The sequence below is a fragment of the Coenobita brevimanus genome, chromosome 101 (genome assembly GCF_032717465.1).
Source record: "Coenobita brevimanus isolate Jiangsu-jjx chromosome 101, ASM3271746v2, whole genome shotgun sequence".
NCBI lineage: Eukaryota > Metazoa > Arthropoda > Malacostraca > Decapoda > Coenobitidae > Coenobita > Coenobita brevimanus.
Window position 1 is genome coordinate 72,448,781 of NC_137054.1, and position 21,463 is coordinate 72,470,243.

The 21,463-nt window shown below is 42.4% G+C and overlaps 1 protein-coding gene across 1 annotated transcript; it reads right to left on the reverse strand.

Annotated features, from left to right (window-relative positions):
* Dysb (dystrobrevin binding protein dysbindin) lies at positions 1-21,281 on the reverse strand. The gene is made up of 6 exons (XM_080284374.1): positions 21,162-21,281; positions 16,540-16,693; positions 12,339-12,471; positions 10,831-10,986; positions 5,707-5,847; positions 1-3,125 (listed from the first exon to the last, which is right to left on the reverse strand). Exons 1-6 carry the CDS (start codon positions 21,215-21,217, stop codon positions 3,022-3,024), a joined length of 744 nt encoding a protein of 247 aa, XP_080140500.1. The 5' UTR covers positions 21,218-21,281; the 3' UTR covers positions 1-3,021.
* Positions 21,282-21,463: the final 182 nt, after the last annotated feature.

Here is a 21,463-nt window from a genome sequence, read left to right on the forward strand (position 1 = left end):
ATTAGGATGATAATGAGTAACTGACATCACAATATTATTTTATTTGTTAGACAATATTTGGCTACACACTGCTGTTTTATGTTAATTTTGTTGTGTCACCTTTATATTTCAGGTACCTTCACTGTTAGGATGTGATAATTTCATTTGTTGCATTGTATATTCATTTGTCAGGCTGTGATATCATCTTTCTTCCATTCCAAAATACTGTACTCAATTTGCTGTGGAGTGGAAGAAAGAGTGGTATGAGTGAGATGTCAAATTACTGCATGGATAAAAAGTAATACACTGAGATGGCTTGGACATATATGGAGAATGCATATAAAGAGGGTGCCAGTCTTTAAAAGTGAGATTGTGTCATGTTGGAAGAGAATTCATGTGCTATTAAATGAGACACTCCTGACCTGCCACACACCTCACACACACAACATAAAAACACTCCTACTAATACCATTAAATCAGTCCTGCATGAGATAGCCCTTGCATGAATTCAACATGGGCAAATAGTATTGGCATCAAAAGGGTGTGTGAAGATGTATAGCATGTAGGTATACTGAGCCTTAAGGAATGGACTATGAAGTATGTGCCCACAACATATATGGTATACTGTATTATGGTGTTTGGCAAAGGGAACTTTAATCTCTCTTGGAAGGAATGTTTCACTGGGAACTACAATAAAACTTTCACCCAAAGCCAACAAGGCCATTTGCACACCTCTTGATCCTTCCTTACCATACTTCTCTTTAATCTTTTTTCTTCCTTATATAACCACTGTAACATATCCATCCAGTATTGCCTTTCATAGTACTTTCCAACACATCCCCCCCCCCCCTCCTTTTCCCTCTCTCATTTTTGCAGTATCATTTCTAAGCAAAAACACCTCCTTTCACACACACAGCCCTCTCCTTAAAACAGTTAGTCCTTATTATAACTCAGGGATGTTCCATAATTATCCATATTTACTGTTTAACTGGTACTGTAAACTGAGGAAATTGCAAATCAACTGTATAGATGGCACTGGAACTTTAGTAGGAAACTTCTGTAATACAATGCGTATTTAATAAAAAGGAACTTCAAACAGTGACATACAACGAGGATGTAAACTAATCATGTACTCTCCTTGTCAGTCTACTCATTAACCCTGTACCATTTGTTGCTACTGAATCCTTTAAAGCCAAATATACAATAGTTTACTGGGAGCCATAACATAACTAAGAGCCAATCAGCTTCAAAGGTTACTTGTGGTACAGTGTATTTTAATGCTTCTGATGCTGTGAGTTCTCTCTGCAACTCATATGGAAGTAATCAGGCTAAAATACTGCCCTTTCATTCTGGGAAGGGAACTGATGTCTGGCACAAGGTAGGGAAAAAAAACAAAACAAATGTCCCCAGACTGAGGGCGTTAGGCTAACTTATCTCAATAACCTATATCTGTTCACATTTCATAATACAGTACCCAGATATCATGCATGGAGAGCTGTCATCAAATGGAAACACCTCTACGTACTCCCAAGGTCAATGGTCTTTAAATGTGACCTAAAACAACATAAAAGGAGCAAGTGTTCTCTTAGCATACCAATTTATAAATCACCTTGTTCAACACCTGAAGTCTTACAAAATCTAATGGTACACCAGACACTGCCATAAAATAAGCATCACATTCTGGCAATTTCAGATCAAGTACAATGGGGTCTGCCAACATGTGAGAACATGGTTGACAAAATTCACCATATATTGGAAATTCTTCATATTAGTAATCATTGAATCAATGGAAATAAATGTATATGGTTGATACCTCACCATATCTTTGTTATTTATATACAGTACTTTTCCATTATTGACTGTCATTTAAAGGAAGACTTTTGCTTAAAGAAAGATAATGGAACTGAGAATGATGTGTGCTAGGTTGTGCTCCAATTGTATAATTGTGGGATTAGCAACCTTACTGTGCCTGTCCAGTTGCTGGCCTCCATAAGCCTTGATAGTTTGTAAAATCTGCTCCTTGTTCTTGAGAATGTTCCTCACTGCTGATTCACCTAGGCCAAGTTCAAGACCAATCTTTGAGTTCCTTTTACTTTGCTTATTCAACTCTATAACCTTCATTTTCAGCTCTAACGTGATCCTCTTATTCTTGCAATGAAGCGGTGCAGCCATGATTTAACAGGTGAGCAAAAGCGGGTTTTGCACAATGCTAAAAACACCACAATATACAAGCACAGTACAGGCAGACACAGACAGAAAGTCTTGAGACTTGACTTGAGTCACACCCTGAGGGAGGGGAAAGGGCGGGAAACCAATCAGCCATCTGATGGTGGCTTCGGATACTACCATTCTGAGCGAAGACACTGTTTTTCCTTTGCTGTCAGATGACAGATTTGCATTTTAGAATCATATTTCGCATATTATAAAAATTATTTTTCCCCGAGTCAAGTTCGCATAGTAGGTGTTTCGCGTACTGAGATTTTGCATACGTGTATTGCGAGACCCCACTGTATGATAAATAAAATCAGAAGTCCTTATTAATCAACAGTAAACGGAGGAAACCCAACAGGAGTGTGAATGTACTGTACCTTTAACATTTAGCACCCACAATAAATGCACCACATCAGAGAGAGGCATGTACGAGTAAAATTTTATTCGCTAAATTCAAAAGTTTCAGCATACTCGGAGAAAAACAAATCCAGTAATTTTACACCCAAAGCATTACTATACAAATATAAGTTTGGCAACTATATGAATTTCAATGGATTCAGACTCCTCACACTAAACCAGAAACACCTGTGATTTAGTATCATATAGCTTTCTCTTCCAAAAAGCTTTACAAAGGTTACTATGAAAGATTTATATACTGTACTGTATTTGGAACTTCTAATACTGTATAATAGGATAAGTATTGTACTATAAAAAAGCAAATTAAATAATAATAATAATAACACAGTACTATGACATCATATGGCTGTACCATATCAGCAAAACTTCAAACATTTTTCTCAAGTTTTAGTGAGCCAAGAATGTAACCTGGGCTCACGCAGGCTCATTGAGGAAACTGTCCAGCTCACTGGTATCCTGTTCTAAGTCCACTTCCTCCAGCTTCAGGTTTGCATCATCATCTGTGCTGGATATCCTTCCTGGAAATGAATGAAATACAGTAGAGTATAAAATTTACATATTTTTATGTGGTAGGTGGGGATGCTCACCATCCACTCACTTGATGTAGTGCTGCTCTCAGGTTTCTGCCCTTTCCTCTCCTCCATCCTTCTTTCCATCCATCCTCTTCTGTCTTTCTTTCCTTCATTCTTTCCTCTTTCTTCTGCCTGCAGGTGACTTTACACTCCCTCTTTTGTCTTTCTTTCCTTCATTCTTTCCTCTTTCTTCTGCCTGTGGGTGACTCTACACTGAGTGACAAGCCAAATGGTTTCCTGTACACCAGGAAAGCATTTACTATGCTGGGTGGTAACCATATAACCAAATATTGGCTCCTAGCGGTTTAGTGGGTAATAAAGGTTCTCCACTCAGATTGAGCCGGTGAAGGTTTTTATCCAAGGGGTGGTTGGGGTTTATTGCTCACGTAATGCCACTCAGGGATGAGTGAGGCTGGTCACTCTCATCTTACATGCCAGGACCAACTTTCCTAGCCCCGGGCTCCTACACTCCTCATGGGGCAATGTAGGATTAGATGATGGATGGATGGATGGATAATATTTCTATGAAAAGAACTCACAAATATCCCTACAAGGCTTGGTTTAGAGTTGTATTAAAGTTAACCTCGTCACTGCAATAATGTAGTTCTTGTTTTATTATCTTTAAAACTGCATGTATGATGATGATATATATTCTTAAAATATGTCTGACTCTGGGCACAGGCATAACAGATCTTTCCCTAAAGCCTAGCAGTCCCCTAATGTATGGGCACAGGCATAACAGATCTTTCCCTAAAGCCTACCAGTCCCCTAATGTATTTCACCTCCACATGCCATCACCTCATTACTAACAACAACCATCCATACTAAGCACATGCTAGATGTGTCTCATACACGACTGGTGTATATTGGTACAGTACAACCTCCCAAATCCAAAATATTTTTTCATGCAATAAGGGGGTGTTGATATCATTTGTCCTCACACAATCGAAACATATTTGATAATAATGCTGTTCTTGTGGACAAGTGTAACAAGATGACCCATATACCTAGGCTGCTTCCCCCAAAGAAGGGGAAGTAGCCGAGACAGGACGACACACTCCCAATTTACTCATCTACACACACACACACACATTTATTCTTAGCCTCAAGGGGAAAAGGGACAGATCCTCATCACACCACACTGCACGAGGGTCAACTGCCCAGCACAATCAGCGACATCCGTAGCAGGACCCAACAGCAGAGCTGGTTTACCCCTGCCACATCATAATAATATTAATACAAAATACACCACTGCATTTACTGTTTGTGGTACAGGAGGCTATTTATTACATGATTTTCTTACAGTTATTCATCCATCCATCCATCATCCAATCCTACGTTGCCCAATAAGAAGCGCAGGAACCTGAGTCACGGCAAATTGGTCCCGACATTTACGATGATAGTGACCAGCCTCACTCATCCCTGAGTGGCATTACATGAGCAGTAAACCCTAACCACTCCTTGGATATAAACCTACATAGGCTCAATTCAATTGGAGTACCGTAATTACCCACTAAACCACCAGGCGCCATAATCTGCTTATATGGTTACCACCCATTGTAGTAAATGGTTTCCCGGTGTACAGGAAACTATTTGGCTTGTCACTCAGTGCAGAGTCACCCATAGACAGAAGAGGAAAAAATGAAAGAAAAAAAGACAGAAGAGGGAGTGTAAAGTCACTCATAGGCAGAAGAAAGAGGAAAGAACGAAGGAAAGAAAGACAGAAGAGGAAGGATGGAAGAGAGGAAAGGGCAGACACCCAAAGCAGCACTACATCACGTGAGTGGATGGTGACAAAGTTATCACTATGATAATACTTTCCAAAATATTCCTTTTTTCATACAGCTTGGACCCATGGATTTGTACAGTTTTAGTAGGGGTGTTTTTACAACACCTTGACATACATCAACATCCTTCCTCTTAGTATGTTTAAACTAGAATCCATCCATCCATCATCCAATCCTATGTTGTCCCATGAGAAGTGCAGAAGCCCGGGGCTAGGCAGGTTGGTCCTGACATTTAAGATAAGTGTGACTAGCCTCACTCATCCCTGAGTGGCATTACATGAGCAATAAACCCCAACCACCCTTTGGATATAAACCTCCACCAACTCAATCTGACTGGAGTGCTGCAATTGCACTCTAAAGAACCAGGCACCATAATTTGGGTATATGGTTACCACCCAGCATAGTAAATGGTTTCCTGGTGTACAGGAATCCATTCGGCTTCCCACTCAGTGTAGAGTCATCCATAGGCAGAAGGAACAGGAAAGAATGAAGGAAAGAAAGACAAAAGAGAGCTAAGGAATGTCTAGAGAAACACAAATACTGTACTTATTTTTACACAATGTAATTTTTAGGGCTTACAGGACATTTTCTGTAAAAATGACTCTAGAGTATATGAAAAGAAGACTACCGTTACTTGTACTGTACAGTACCCTGTAATACTGGACACAAGTCACATGATACAGTTTTCATGCTAAATTGCTGATGACACTGAAACAGAGATACTGTATTGCTGAACTTACTTGTAATCTGGCCCTTTTCTTTGTAATTTTTCATATCTTCAGAGAATTGATCAGAGAACACCTTTTCTCTCTCCTTCCTCACATCTTCCTTCTGTTTTTCGAGGATAATCATTTTGGCCTTGTGTGATGCTGACAGTTCATCTGTTGGGGACCAGAAATGCACCAATGGTAAGCAAGAGAATAAAGCCTTATCTCTTTAACTGGTAGATGAATACAGGACCAAAGTAGAGGAGTTGGAATCAGTGATCTGGAATGAAATGGATCTGGACAGCCTGTGGAATGCATATAGTTGTTACTCTTGCCACACCACACACTGCTTGGTGTGGCAAGAGTAACAACAAAGAAGAAAGGTAAGGCATGATGGGATGATGAGGTTAAGAGAGCAGTGGAAGAAAGAAGAAGTGGCTAGAGTGGTTACAGGACAGGAGTTCAACTGAAATAAGAACTGAACATACTGAGAGCAAGAAGCACATAAAGAAACTAGTGAATTGGAAAAAGGAGGAGGTAAATGATGATCTAGGAAGAAAAATGAATTCAAATTACTCTGAAAATAGGAAGTTATTCTTGAAAGAGATGCGGAAATGTAGAAGTGACAGCGGAAAGAAATGTGAAAGTGTGAAGGATGTAAGCAGTAGATTATTAACCTATTGGGATGAAGTAAGGACCAGATGGAAAGAATATTTTGAAAGCTGGATGAATGGGAATAGAGACAGCAGAGCTGCTGTAAACATGATTGGTTTTGGGGATGTGCAGAGAAGGAATGCAGGGCCAGGAAATGTGACACTCACACAGGTGAAGAAATGCTGTGAAGCGACTGAAAATAGGAAAGCCTTTAGGGTTGATGAGGCGTATGTAGAGATGATTAAGTGTAATGGAGAGAGTGGAATGAAGTGCTTGTTGGAGATATGTAAGAAGGCATGGATGAGTGAAACTGTGCCAACAGCGTGGAAAAAGGCTGTGATTGTACCCCTGTACAAAAAAAAAGGTGAGTGAACTGAGTGCAAGAATTACTGAGGCATAAGTTTATTGAGTGTGGTAGGGAAGGTATATGGAAAAATTATGCAAGAATTATTGAGGCATAAGTTTATTGAGTGCGGCAGGGATGGTATATGGAAGAATTATTATGGAGAAAGTAAGAGAGCAGTCCTAGTGAGTGATGAACAGGGTGGCTTTAGGACTGGCAGAGGATGTGTGGATCAAATAGTTGCAATGAGACAGATAGTGGAGAAGGCTTGTGAAAAGGACTATAAGGTGTTTATGGCACTCATGGATCTGGAAAAGGCATATGACAAAGTAGACAGACAAAGACTGTGGAAGGTTTTGCACATGTATGGTGCAGATGGTAAGCTGCTAGGTGCCGTCAAGTTTTTGTGATGGTAGAAAGATAGCTGCAGTTATATCGGCATACGCTCCACAGGCAGGATTGGATGAAGCAGAGAAAGACAGAGTTGGGGATGATTTAATACGTATAGTAGGTGGTATGCAGGATGATGAGATAGTGGTTTTGGGAGGGGACTTAAATGGTCATGTAGGAGAAGCTGCACAAGGTTATGAAGTAGTACATGGGGGATGTGCGTTTGGTCTAAGGAATGCAGAAGGGGAAAAGATACTTGAGTTTGGGAAGGCAACGGACATGATTGTGTGCAACACATATTTTAGGAAAAGAGAGTAGGTTAATTATGTATGAGTCTGGGGGAAATAGCAGTCAGATAGATTATTTCTGGTTAGGAGGGCTGATAGGAGGTTAGTGAGGGATGTTAAAGTTATAGGTGAGGAGTGTGTGCAGCAGCACAAACTATTGATTTGTGATATGGTGCTTAAAGAACAAGTGATGAAAAAGAGGACTTATGTACCTAGGAGGAAAATATGGAAGCTGAAAAACCAAGTAGTAAGGGATGCCTTCTATAGCGAGTTGAGGAGAGTGGTGGCTGAACAGGGAGCTGTAGACAGAGGCGTTAATGAACAGTACAGAGCCCTCAAGAACAATCCCTTGAGAGTTACTGATGTAACATGCGGCTGGACAAGAGGACCACCATGACATAGCGTAACTTGGTGGTGGGATGAGGGTGTAGAAGCTGCAGTTAAGGAGAAAAGAAGGCTTTTCCGGGAACGGAAGAAGAGTGGTAGCAAGGAGGAATACTTGGCTGCCAAGCGTAGGGCTAGAAGAGGGTATACAGGGCGAGGTCTGAGTCACAGAGACTTTTACTTGATAACCTAAATCATGGGGAAAGGAAAAATATGATATTTAAGGTGGCAAATCAGATGAAGAGGGATAATCGGGATATTATAGGTGAGCAGTGTGTGAAGAATGATGAAGGAAGGGTAGTGGTGAGCAGTGAGGATATTAAAGATGCATGGAGAGAGCATTATAGCCAGTTGTTGAATGAGGAGTCTGACTGGGACAGGGAAGGTTTGGAGCCAGCAGATCCAGTGTTTGGCCCTTGGCCTTTGACTGATGCTGCTACTGTGAGTGAGGCAATAGGCAGGATGAAGGTAGGGAAGGCAGCAGGTGTGTCTGGGTTGACTGCCGAAATATGGAAGGCCTCAGTAGATATAGGGGTGAGGTTAGTCACTGACATAAATATGATTATTTGTGAGTGTGCTGTCCCAGATGAGTGGCTGAAGAGTGTAATTGTAAATGTGTATAAAAGGAAGGGTGAGGCCCTGGAAAGAGGAAATTATAGAGGTATAAAGCTTTTAGATCAGATAATGAAGGTAATGGAGAGAGTTTTAGAAGGTATGATTAGAGAAAGAGTGAATATTGATGAGACGCAGTTTGGGTTTATGCCAAGTAGGGGGACCACTGATGCCATATTCACTGTTCGACAGCTTCAGGAAAAATATATTGGTAGGAGACGGGATCTTTATTTTGTTTTTGTTGATTTGGAAAAGCCTTTGATAGAGTCCCTAGAGAGGTGGTGAAGTGGGCAATGAGAAAGCTTGGCTTGGAGGAGTGGCTGGTTAGGGTAGTTATGTATGTGGGTGCTTGCAACCAGGTAAGAATGAATGGAGATTTGAGTGATGAGTTTTCCATGAATGCTGGTGTGCATCAGGAGTCAGTTTTGAGTCCCATGTTGTTTATCATGGTACTTGAAGCCCTCTAACGTGACTTTAGAAACGGACTCCCGTGAGAGATGTTGTACGCTGATGATTTGGTGTTGATTGCAGAGAACGAAAGGGAGGCGGAGGAAAGGCTTAGGAAGTGGAGAGATGGTATGGGGCACATGGGCTTAAGGGTAAATGCAGATAAAACAAAAGTGATGGTATCTAGGGTTGGTGGCAGTACTGTACTGTCAAAGATGAGGGAGAGTGGCCATTTGCAGTTTGCCACAAGGGTGTGGGAAGTAATTCTATCTTATGCAGTGTTTGTGATAAATGGGTGCACAAGAGATGTAGTGGTACCATAGGTAGACTGCGAGATGATGCTGATTTTATGTGTACGACGTGTCGGGGAGAGCAGGTGGAGATTGTCAGGCGTGAAAGGATTGAACTTGCTGGTGAATCTCTTGAGTGTGTGGAAGAGTTTTGTTATTTGGGAGACATGTTCTGTGCTGGAGGTGAGGCTGGAGCTAGCTCTGTGGCTAGGGTGAGAAGTGGTTGGAAGAAGTTCAGGGAGCTCTTGCCTCTTCTGACATTGAGAGGGCTCTCCCTACGTGCTAAGGGGTCTTTGTATGCAGCATGTGGTAGGAGTGTAATGCTGTATGGCAGTGAGACCTGGGCAGTAAAGGAGGAGGATATTCGCCAGCTCAGACGTACAGAAATGACAATGATTAGGTGGATGTGTAGTGCATCCCTGCGTGCAAGGTCCGGGGGGTCTGGGTTTACGATGGAAGAGTTGAGAGGTAGGATGGGACTGGAGTGTATTGGTGTTGTGATGAGGAGAGGCAGATTGAGATGGTTTGGACATGCGGAGAGGATGGGGGATAATAACTCGGTGCGGAATGTGAGAAGTGTTAATAATGGAGGTGGGGTTATAAGGGGTAGACCGAGAAAGACATGGGACGAGGTCATTAAGTGTGACCTCAGGGGTAAGGGACTGAACAGGGAGGCTGCAATGGATCGTGCAGCGTGGAGAGCCAGCGTTAGGTGACCAAGGCCGACGCATGCAAGCATGTTGGAGCCTTTAAAAATGAAACGATGAAATGTAATGAAGCACTTGTAAGGGTAAATGGGCATCTAAGTGAATGGTTCAAGATCAATGTGGGTGTGCGACAAGGCTGTGTGATGTTCCCATGGATGTTCAATATATAGATGGATGGGTGATGAGAGAAGTAAAAACATGAGTACTGGAGAGAGGGATGGTGTTGGTAATGAATGGTGATAGATGGAATATCTCAAATTTGTTGTATGCTGATGCTGCAGTACTACTTGCAATTACTGGACAAGAACTTGGTAGATTAGTGCAGAGTTTTGCTGATGTCTGTGTACACTGTGCGTTGAGAGTGAATGTAGAAAAGAGTAAAGTGATATTACAGTGAATGGAGAGAGACTGAAACTGGTGAGAGTTCAAATACCTGGGCCCAATGACAGAAAAGGGAGGAAAATATGCAAAATAAATATCTGAATGAATCTGATGGAGGGAGGAGGCGAGGTAGGCCAAGGAGCAGGTGGAGGGATATGGTGGATCAGTGTGTGAGGAAGAGGGGTACCAGGTATGGAAGTCGGTGAGGCTTCAAAGTCACATAAAACATGACCTATAAAAAACATGCAAGCAAAGTGAATCATATCCTGTTTATTTTTTATTTTTTCAAACAAGCTTTGTGACACAAAAGAGGTTGGATGATATAACTAGACTACACTACAAACACCACCCATCTCTACTATCATACAGATGCAGATTAGGTAACACTATAGATGACTCAAGTGCACTATGTAATACTGTAATCCTCACCACACCACAAACATATGCCACTATTGGCAGCTGCACAGCTGCAACAACACAGAATGTTAATTCTCATGTGTATAGGACTTACAGCCTACTCAGCCATGTAAGTATACTTAGCAAAGTTTTGCACAATGAGAATGTTAGAGCCTGACAAAACAATATATCCTGCAGTGCCTCTATTGCACTAATTGCTCAACATAGCCAGCAGTAAAATGTGTGAGAACAGGAGTGAGACTGACTCTTGAGGGAGTTGAGTTTATGGTTGTGCTTCTCTCGAGCAAGTGCAAGAGAGAGTCTGAAGTCAAGAGTTTGCTCCTGGAGGGCCACTTCCTCATCAAGGTCCTCTAACATGAGCAGCCCACCCTCGACTTCCTCAAACAAGCCACGCATAGACCCTGTAAGAATAACACAGCAGTAGAAAGGGATTTTAAATATCTGACACATGTGAGAATCCAAACTTTGAAAAATGGCAATAATTCTGGATCAGCACAGTTTAATCTTAAATCAAGAACCTCATTAAATCCCTCCATCCATCATCCAATCCTATGTTGGCCCATGAAAAGCATAAGAGCCTGGGGCTAGGCAAATTGTTCCTGACATTTAAGATGAGAGTGACCAGCCTCTGTCATCCCTGAGTGGCATTATGTAAGCAATAAACCCCAACCATTCCTTGAATATAAACCTACACAGGCTCAATCCACTTGGAGCGCCTTAATTACCCACTAAACCACCAGGCGTCATAAGCTGGTTTTATGGTTACCACCCAGCATAGTAAATGGTTTCCTGGTGTACAGGAAACCATCTGGCTTGTCACTCAGTGTAAAGTCACCCACAGGCAGAAGGAAGAGGAAACAATGAAGGAAAGAAAGAAAGAAGATGAAGGAAGGAAGAGAGGAAAGGGGAGACACCCAAAGCAGCACTACACTGAGTGAGTGGATGGTGAGCGTCCCCATCTACCATTACTCCTCTCCATCCATCCATCATCCATTCCTATGTCTCCCCATGAGGAATGTAGGAACCTGTGGCAAGGCAAGTTGGTTCTGACATTTAAGATGAGAGTGACCAGCCTCACTCATCCCTGAATGGCACTGTAAAGGACCAAACTGAAACTTAACAAATTAATCACTGGTCTGGCCGGGATTGAACTCAGGCCCTGGCGCTTGATATGTGTGCACGTTACCACTGAGCCAAAGAGAGGATCCTCGGTTTGCCTCTAAGCAACGCGGGCTTTTATACATCCCATTACCCCAACCATCCCTTGGATATAAACCTTCACTGGCTCAATAAGACTGGAGCACCGTAATTACCCACTAAACCACCAAGCGCCATAAGTTGGTTATATGATTACCGCCCATTGTAATAAATGGTTTGACGTACAGGAAACCATTTAGCTTGTCACTCAGTGTAGAGTCACCCGTAGGCAGAAGGAAGAGGAAAGAATGAAGGAAAGAAAGACAGAAGAGGAAGGATGGAAGAGAGGAAAGGGGAGACACCCAAAGCAGCACTACATTGAGTGAGTGGAAGAGAGCAAAGGGCAGACACCCAAAGCAGCACTACAATGAGTGAGTGGATGGTGAGTGCCCCCATCCACCACTTAAAAAAAAAAAAAAAAAAATCTCTGTGCATTAAGAATTACCAGTACCTATTGGGTGAGAATGCCTCAAAACAGGATATCATATTTTTGGGCAGTACATTTCAACAGGTGTCATAAATTATAATTTTTCCACACTTTAACACTTCTACTAACCTATGGTAGCAAGCATTGAATGTAGCTGAGCCATGATGTTGGGAAGGTGTGCAAGAAGAGAATGGATCTCTGCCATTTGGCTGTGCTGACATTCACATTCTTCTGCAAGGTTGCTGATACTACTGTCAATATCCTGAAAACAAGTACCGGTACAACATGTAGTTGTAATTCATATTCTGAACCAAGTACAGTAGAAATTTTAATACAGAAGTTAACAAAAAATACAGAACTGCACCCACTCAACCTTACCCCATCTTATACCAAGCTGCCCTCTGAAGGCAAACAATTCCCTGCCACCCAAACTGACCCCACTTACCCATGCAGGGATAAAATTACCTCTACACCAACTCTCTTCGCATTGTGTTACCCATCATTTTTCAGACAGGGCATAACACATTCTTAATCATTTCCTGCACAGACTGACACCTGACTGGCCTAAAAACAAATCCACTCATATCACTTGTTTTCAGTGGAAATCAGTATTACAATCATGCACAGAAACCATATTCATCATAAGATAAGTCTGTATTACCATCTACATCATGAAGATCACCACTGTCTGACAGAGCATTTTGTGCCATTATTCCTACCTGTAGGTCTTTAGTGGAAAAGTTTCTAGAGAAAGGATAGAAAGCTGTATGCAGCCTTCATGGATTTGGGGAAAGCATATGACAGGGACAAATGTAGAAGTGTGCATGGAAAAGTTTGGAAGGAATTTTTGATCAATGATATGAATGGTAAAGTTGGGAATGTGAAGGTGGATGGAATAGTTGGGGAGTGGGGTGTGCCTGCTGAGATAGATGAGAATGGGAATGCGTTAGTGGACATTTGTGCTGGGAGGGGGTTGGTGATAGCCAATACCCTCTTTAGGCATAAAATGATCCACAGGTATACATGGCGAGTGATGAGAAGGGTGGGTGGTGAACTGTATGAAAGGAAGGCAATGATTGATTATGTGTGTGTGGATGAAAGGATGCGAAGATGTGTAATGGATGCAAGAGCTTATAGAGGTTGGGGGAGCGGATTTTCTGACCACTACTTGGTGGTGGCCAGAATTACGATTCAAGTAAGACGGAGGAATAGAAGAAGGGAAAGACGAGAGGAAGGAGTAGTTGCAAGGAGAGTGGAAAGGTTACAAGAGGATGAGAAACAGGCAGAGTATAAGAGAGAAGTGGAGGAACGCTTGGGCAAATATGAACTGGAGCAGATGGGAGACGTGGAAAGTGTGTGTAGGATATTTACAGAAGAAGTATGTGCAGCATGTGATGTGGTGTGTGGAAGGAAGAGAAGACGGAGGGGGGTGCAAGGAACAGTGTGGTGGACTGAAGAGGTGAAACAGGCTGTGGCACAAAAGAAGAAAGCATACAATGAATGGATGAGAAATAGGGGTGTGGAAGATGAGAGGCGGAAGAGACAGTTATATGTAGAAGGAAAGAGAGAGGTGAAAAGATTAGTAAGAGAGAGTAAGAAGAGAGTGGATGAGGAATTTGGAAGGAATTTGAGTGTAAAGTGGAGGGACTATAAGAAAATGTTCTGGAAAGAGGTGAAAAGAGTAAGACAGGGAGGAAGTGAAGTTAGCAGGGGAGTGAAAGATAAAAATAGTAGATTACTAGTTTAAGGAACTGTTGAATATAAAGGATGGAAGTAATGCGAGTATAAGTGGCTGGGGAATGGCTGGGAGAAGGAGCGAGGTGAGAAGACAGGAAGAAATCAGCAGGATAGAAGTTGTGGAAGCAATGAAGAAAGTTAAATCGGGGAAAGCCCCAGGAATTGATGGAGTGTGTGGTGAAATGCTGAAGCATGGGGGAGAGATAGTAGTAGAATGGATGTGGAAGATGTGCAGATTGGCCTGGGAGGAAGGTAGAGTCCCGGAGGATTGGAAGTCAGGTATAATTATTCCCTTGTACAAAGGAAAAGGGGAAAAAGAAGTGTGTGGTAATCATAGGGGCATCTGTTTTCTTAGTATAATAGGAAAAGTGTATGGTAGGACACTTATTGACAGTATTGACAGAGTTACAGAAAGAACAGAGAAATTAGTTGGGGAAGAACAGGGAGGCTTTAGGAAGGGAAGAGGTTGTGTAGATCAGATATTCATTCTTAGATCTTTAGTGGAAAAGTTTCTAGAGAAGGGAAAGAAGTTGTATGCGGCTTTTATGGATTTGGAGAAAGCATATGACAAGGTGGATAGACAAGGATTGTGGAAAGTGTTAAGAATATATGGAGTAGATTTGAAGTTGTTGAATGCTGTGAAGAGTATGTACGATGGTGTGAAGGCTGCAGTGCATGTGGATGGTGAACTAAGTGAATTTTTCTCTTTGAAAGTTGGGTTGAAACAGGGATGTGTCATGTCTCCATGGTTGTTCAATCTGTACATGGATGGGGTAATAAAAGAGGTACAAGGTAGGGTAGTGAATGTTGGAGTGGCCCTGGTGAGACAGAATAGTGTTTGGAAACTCCCTGTACTGTTGTTTGCAGATGATACTGTGTTGTTGAGTGAAGACGAAGGGGAGCTGCAAGGCTTGGTGGATGAGTTTGGGAGAGTGTGTAAGAAACGGAATCTAAAGGTGAATGTAGGGAAGAGTAAAGTGATGGTCTTTGAGAGAGGTGAAGTCAGTGAATGTACAGCGAGGCTGGATGGTGAGGAATTGGAAAATGTGAGTACGTTTAAGTATTTGGGTAGTGTGATGAGTAAGGATGGAGGTTTGGAGGGTGAAGTGCTTGAAAGGGTACAGCAGGGATGAAAGGTTGCTGGTTCTTTGAAAGCAGTAATAAGAAACAGGGAAGTGAGCATGGAAGTGAAAAAGTTACTACATGACAGTATTGTGATACCAGCACTAACGTATGGAAGTGAAGCTTGGACCTTGTTGGGAGTTATGAGTAAGAGCTGTGGAAATGAGTTATTTGAGAGGAGCATGTGGAGTTACATGGAGACAGACTGACAAAAGAGGAAGTGAAGAAGTGTTATAGTGTGGATGTGGATGTGATACAAAGCATTAGGAGAAAATACAGTACACTGAGGTGGTTGGGCCATGTGGAGAGGATGGAGAGCGAGAGACTAATGAGGAGAATGTATGTGAGTGAGGTGGTGGAGGGGAGAGGGAAGGGGAGGCCAAGGATGAGATGGAGGGATGGAGTGGAGAGGTATATGAGAATGGGGTGTGTGAGGGGGACAGGGCGACAAGGAGGTAATTTGTTTGTGGCCACCCCTTCCGGGATTAAGGCATCTGGCAATAGATAGATGGGGGGTGGGGAGAATGGTTACTCTTACATATGTCCAAGTCTAAATGATTCCCATAGACAGTTGGTCTACCTACAGTTATAAGTTAAGATATGACATGTTTCCCCAGAAAATTAAAATATAACAGACAATAACACCTTGGACATAAGGGGTTATGTCCAATGGTAACCATGTGTGACTTTGGTCAACCCTTGAGTATACATCCAGTCATAATTACACATACAAGCTAAACATCTGGAAAAGAATTTGGATAACACTCAATAACACAAGGGTTATGTTGGGTCAAGTCAGGTGGTCATACGAGACAAGGTTATTCCCAGATACAGTAAACAAGGATACTGATATAGGGTTTAGTGTAAAAAAGTAGAGCACAGCAATTTGTATGGTAAAATAAAAAGGTTTTATACAAACACACATATATATATATATATATATATATATATATATATATATATATATATATATATATATAGTATACTGTATGCATATATTTGTCTGAGTGGAAAAGCTGATTTTTATGACAGGGTTTTGGTGCAAAATTGAGAATTCAGATTAGCAAAAATTCGGATACCAGAGGCTGCCTGTACATCAAAACAAACTTTTAGGGAAGAAGGAGTTAAAGGGCAAGGAATCAAAAAAAGGAAGGCCTCCCAAACACAGTACAGTTTAATGCTGCATGGGAACCAACCCGTACCAATTAACCATGGTAGCTACGAGAGACACCACTGTACTGTAATTAGGTAAAAATGCAACTAAAGGAAACACAGCAAATGTTTTTTGACATTCTTGGATTGTTGTCATTACTGCAGTTGGTGAAATAGTAAGAGTAAGCTAAAACTAATATACAATATAAATGCTTGCCAAAATTCTTACCTATAAGTCAGTGGAAATTTATTTCATAAGTGACCTGCTTTTGGGGAAGGCCAAGATTTGCTTCCAGTCATAATACATCCAATGACTTACCTGTGCAAGCAAAGCATTCTGTTCTGCCATGTGGTGCATTGTAGCCCACTGAGTCTGGTACATCTGTAGGAGGTCTGACCCAGCTCCCAGGGGCACACTGGGCTCAGTTGGTGTTGTAGTGGCAGACCGCTCCCCCACTGACAGCCTCTGCAGCCTTTTAATGTATAGAAAATCTTATTAAAGACCCTGATAACCTCCAGCTCTTTCATCATCGTTACCTCAGCTCTTAATTTCAACTAAGTGATGGGGTACGGTAGTATCCATTGAAAAAAGGAGAAATAACAACTATGAAAACTACTGTATCAAACACTATGCCCAATGACACGGGATACACAATCATTCATATAATATTCAAGCCTCTGAAAAAACAACACTGTTGGTACCATCCCACAGGCAAACTATCTGTGCAAGTTTTCCAGTAAATATTCTTTTTATATGCACTTCATGAGCCTGTGGGAAAAATCTGTCATTGATTATCAAGGTAAGAAATGTAATGCAACCCTTGTAATGGTTTAATCTGTGGAATTTTCTCTACTCACTTCAATCTCTTATCAGTTCCTTAGCTTCCCTGACTTCCATACCAACATCAAATTTTCTTATACACTAATATATCATACTCTACCCTTCCATTTTCTTCTTGGCCTACCACACCTCTTCCCATATTTAAACTCACTCACATGTACAGTATATACCCTTCTCTTTGACAATCAGGTTGATAGTGCATACATCTACCAATCATCTTAATATGGACATTTAATGGGATGCAGCAGTATGTTCTTTCATGCATTCTACAATATTTGCAGCTTATCTAGCTTCCTTCAGTAACATATACAGGCCTGTCACTCATAAACACACCCACTCCCAACACAACTTCCACATGCACTTTTACCCAACATTCTTTCACACCTATATCCAAGCATGAAGCATTGGCCTGGGGTGGGTCATTTCTCCAGTGACAGAAGATGGTGTTCCTTGGTCCTAATGATCAATTACCTTCAGGACCTGTAAAACAAGGCTTGAACATAAATAGCAAAGCTACCTGCCCACTGTGCAAATCGGCCGCTATAATATTGTACTGTACATACCATCATCACCACCATAATCCCCACACACACCACAAAGCCAGCCAGAAGACGGGGCATGTGTGCTGGGCAATCCCCAGGCCCTGTCTTCCCCCTTACTATTTTTTAAGTCAGCCCACACCCCACTGACCGGTCTAATGTATGGCCCGGCCTGCACTATCAGTGCAGGAAATCTTTAAACAAATGAAAGAACCAGAATCCCATCTTCTTTTCCCATCCACTGGTGGGGTGATGTAGGGTTCTGAAAGCAATGCAAAAGAAAAAACATGATTGCAGGGGTCTGGGGGTCAAAGCTCCTACTAAGATTTGCAAGTGCATGCACAGTGGTAAGGGCAGAACCAAATGCAAAAAGAGTAACTATAACTACATTATTTACGAATACAGTACTACATCTTCTCTATTATTGATTTCTGATGGAAGTGTCATAGAACAACAGATATTTATACAAGTGAGAGCTAACTAACGAACACCTAAAAAACAAAAGGATGATGTATGGGCTGAAATGAAAATGTTTGTGTGTGTCTCCTTAGGTTGGTGTGGCTAAAGTTGAAAAATCTGGTAAACGGAATGTATTTATTATCATGAGAAGTTTATAAAACTCTACCAGATCCCCACATTTCCTACAGTCCTGGTGTGTCTGTAGACCCAAAGCAACACAGCAGTCTTCATGGACTGAATCTGCTTTGTCACCCTGTGCTGCACCTATCGAAGTACAGTATTCTGATAATGAAACCTTGGCTGGGTATGTCAATTGATAAATTACAAGAATCTGGATGACAACGAAGAAAATGTTTAATAAAAGTTTACTATGAGGGCCTGGATAATTCAGAAGAGCCATAAGGGCTTGGTTCTTGGTCTTGGGTTTTGAAGGCTCTAACCAATGAAGGGCCCATAATGAACCATTCCTGTGGCTCAGATCGTCTTAGCCAGAGGTGATGAAGTTGTCTGGCTTTGCTGAGGAAGACACACAGGTGGTGCAGGTCATGGTGATGGAATGGCAGACACTGGCCCTCCCCTACCAAAGAGGATTAGGAAAGTGAAGTCTGTGGGTCTCAGGAATGCTACATGATCCCACAAGATGGTGCACATGTAATGGAATCTGGGGCAATACAGAAATGAAGTGGGGCAGTTTTCCCCTTGACACTACCCCATTGATAGTATGGGTTTGGAGCCAGCTGCTGATGAAATGCTGAGCCACTATGTCCAATACATAGGCAAGCAAAGGTACTGTCCAAGACCTGGGAGGATGCATGAGCCCATGGCTGACATGAAGTGGTCCAAGTGGTATGGTATGGCCCCAGTGCTATGGTCTGAAGGTGAATATCAAGGTCAGCAGCCAAGGCTAAGCGCCTATGATGTGATGGTATATGGCTAAGGTGCCGTGGACAGTGATGAGACGGCAATATGTGCAATTGCATCTGCACCTGTGATCACATTACCCTTTATCCTTATAAGGGACGGGACTAAGTGAAGGCGGACCACTCAACCCTCACAAAGGAGGCACTCAAGCAAGGCCTACATGCCATAAACCAGATACTGTACCTAGCTGTTGAAGGTCATGGATAGGTAATGAGGAGAAAAGCTGCCGCACAACCTGTATAGAGAAACACTGCCTGGTCTGGGGCTGGCAGTGAGTAAAGGAATATTATGGCCATGAGGACGGCAAACAGCTCATGGTGGCCACACAACTTCCAAGTCTGACACAGGGACAGAGCTGCAAAAAATATCGCTGAAACAGATGCTGCAGGGACCAAGGAGTGGGAGCCATCTGGAATGTTCTCTTGGTACCTTTCATATATGGTGGATGCCAGCTTCTGGAAGATATGAAGGGTGAAATGATTGTCTTGGAATTTTGTAGAGGTCTTCATAAGGTGTGATGAAACCATGGGTGAGAGATCCCACCAAGAGGGAACTGGGAGGATTGATTCTCACAATGTACAGTGAGCGCCAATAGTCGTGTCACGGTTTTGTCCATCCATCCATCCATTGCCAGACGCCATATATCCCAAATGGGGTGGCCAAGGGCTTAGAGTTAATTGTTTTACAGGGAGGGGCACTAATCCTCCACCAACCCCACTTGACACGTGGGGATGCCAACAGCATCAGGTGTTCCCAGGCGGTCACCCATCCAAGTACTAACCAGACCCAACGTTGCTTTTGTGCGAAGATTAAATGTAACTTGTGAAACATTACGAAAGCCCTACCAGACAGCAGAATATATCAGACGTTTAGCTCGAATGCTTATGTTTTCGCCAAAATTCACGACACGACTATTGGCGCTCGCTGTACAATGTAGAGGGGGAAATGATAAAGTATGGTAAGCCTGGAGAACTCTTAACAACACAAATCACTGGGATTTGATGGGACAAGATGGACAAGAAGGAAGGTCCTCCTGCACTGGTGTGAAGCACTGGCAGTGGATGGTCAAGAGATTGATGAATGGCCAAAAAGCAGAGACAGGTCAACTTCATCCTGGACAGACGTAGAGGGGAAGTGCCAATAGATACACCACAGAGGATGAACGAAACGCACCAAGAGCTATCCTTTCTGCAGGGTTGCATTTTGAACGGCACTGAGTTTCCGGTGCCAAGTGGTGGAAGCTGAGTCATTAACAGAGCATACATAGCTGGACATGCCAAGGATGGTTGCACAATAGTAACTTTGTACCTGGAGGTCATGAATGGAATTCCAGTACATCCTCATTAGGGTACTCACAATATTCAAGCTCTTGGCACAGGAAGCCATGAGACTGTCTTCTTCTTTTTATGGGTTGGAGGAACCGGGCTGCTACTACGGCCCCATGCTCTGGCTGCTGAGGGTGAGTGGGGTCTTAGGTCAAATGTAGGAGAGCTGCCTGGCCTTCCGGACAAAGTGTAATGCATACAGCACTAAGCATTGTCATCCCTTAGGTCTTCAACACCTCTGCCCAGGAGGGTTAAGAGGGACTGGCTTGAGACTCTCGGTGCAGCCAAACCTTCATGTAGGAAGGTACAGAGAGCATGGAATCTTGAGCATCGCAGATGATATTCAATACCTGCTGTTTCTTTAGTTTGGGGATACATCTGACACCATGGGTTTTCAGCCATGTCTTGATGGCACAGGGTTCTGTGGCCCCTTTAAGACCAATCTACAACCTGTTCATGGTGACACCTAACTTACATCCCTTAAGAGGTGGCAGGCCCACAGATGGGCTGCAGTCTACCTGAAACTGCCCCAAGTGGGTTGCTTGCAGGAGAGAAGCACAGTGTGCATTCCAGTAGGCTATGCACATATCAAGCACCAGGTCACAGAAGGCAGAGGGATCAAGGTCTACCGTGAGCAGTGTGCCCGAGGTCAGCGTTTGTTTTCCAGCAGCAGCAGCTCTCATTAACAGGAATGCCTGAATAAGGCGATGCCAGGTAAGGGTTGGTCCGTCCAGACGAAGGCTGGTGGCTTTTAATATGTAACTATGTTATGTTTTGGGTATTAATAACCAACGCAAAGGGATGTTCTCTATCTAATACTCTAAACCTACTTCACAGTACCATCCATCACACTTACCCTGCAGCAATTCCATCTTGAACTGTTTGAATATTTTTTCTTAACGATTCAAACATTTTCTTTTCATTACATTAATTAAGAGTATTAGATCAATGCTCCTGTTTCTTCTGCTGATCCTTGCGCACACCAGTGTTCGTTCAGGTTTAATAATGTTATTTTACTTAAACATCGTAGGATATATAAAGAAACGATCTGACGTAGCTCATCATTTAATACTGCAAAACTATCTAACTATACTTCTCTTCTGAGTGAATGAAGATGGAAGTTTTACAAGAAAATGAAATAACGTGTAAAAAGGGGAT

Bases quoted from the DNA above. Each gene is read 5' to 3' on its own strand.
- Dysb (XM_080284374.1), bottom strand. From the start codon at position 21,217: ATGTTTGAATCGTTAAGAAAAAATATTCAAACAGTTCAAGATGGAATT. The intron at 12,472-16,539 runs GTAAGTCATTGG...ACTTGTTTTCAG, and splicing joins AGAATGCTTTGCTTGCACAG to GATATTGACAGTAGTATCAG. The intron at 3,126-5,706 runs GTAAGTTCAGCA...ATTCATTTCCAG, and splicing joins AGAAAAGGGCCAGATTACAA to GAAGGATATCCAGCACAGAT.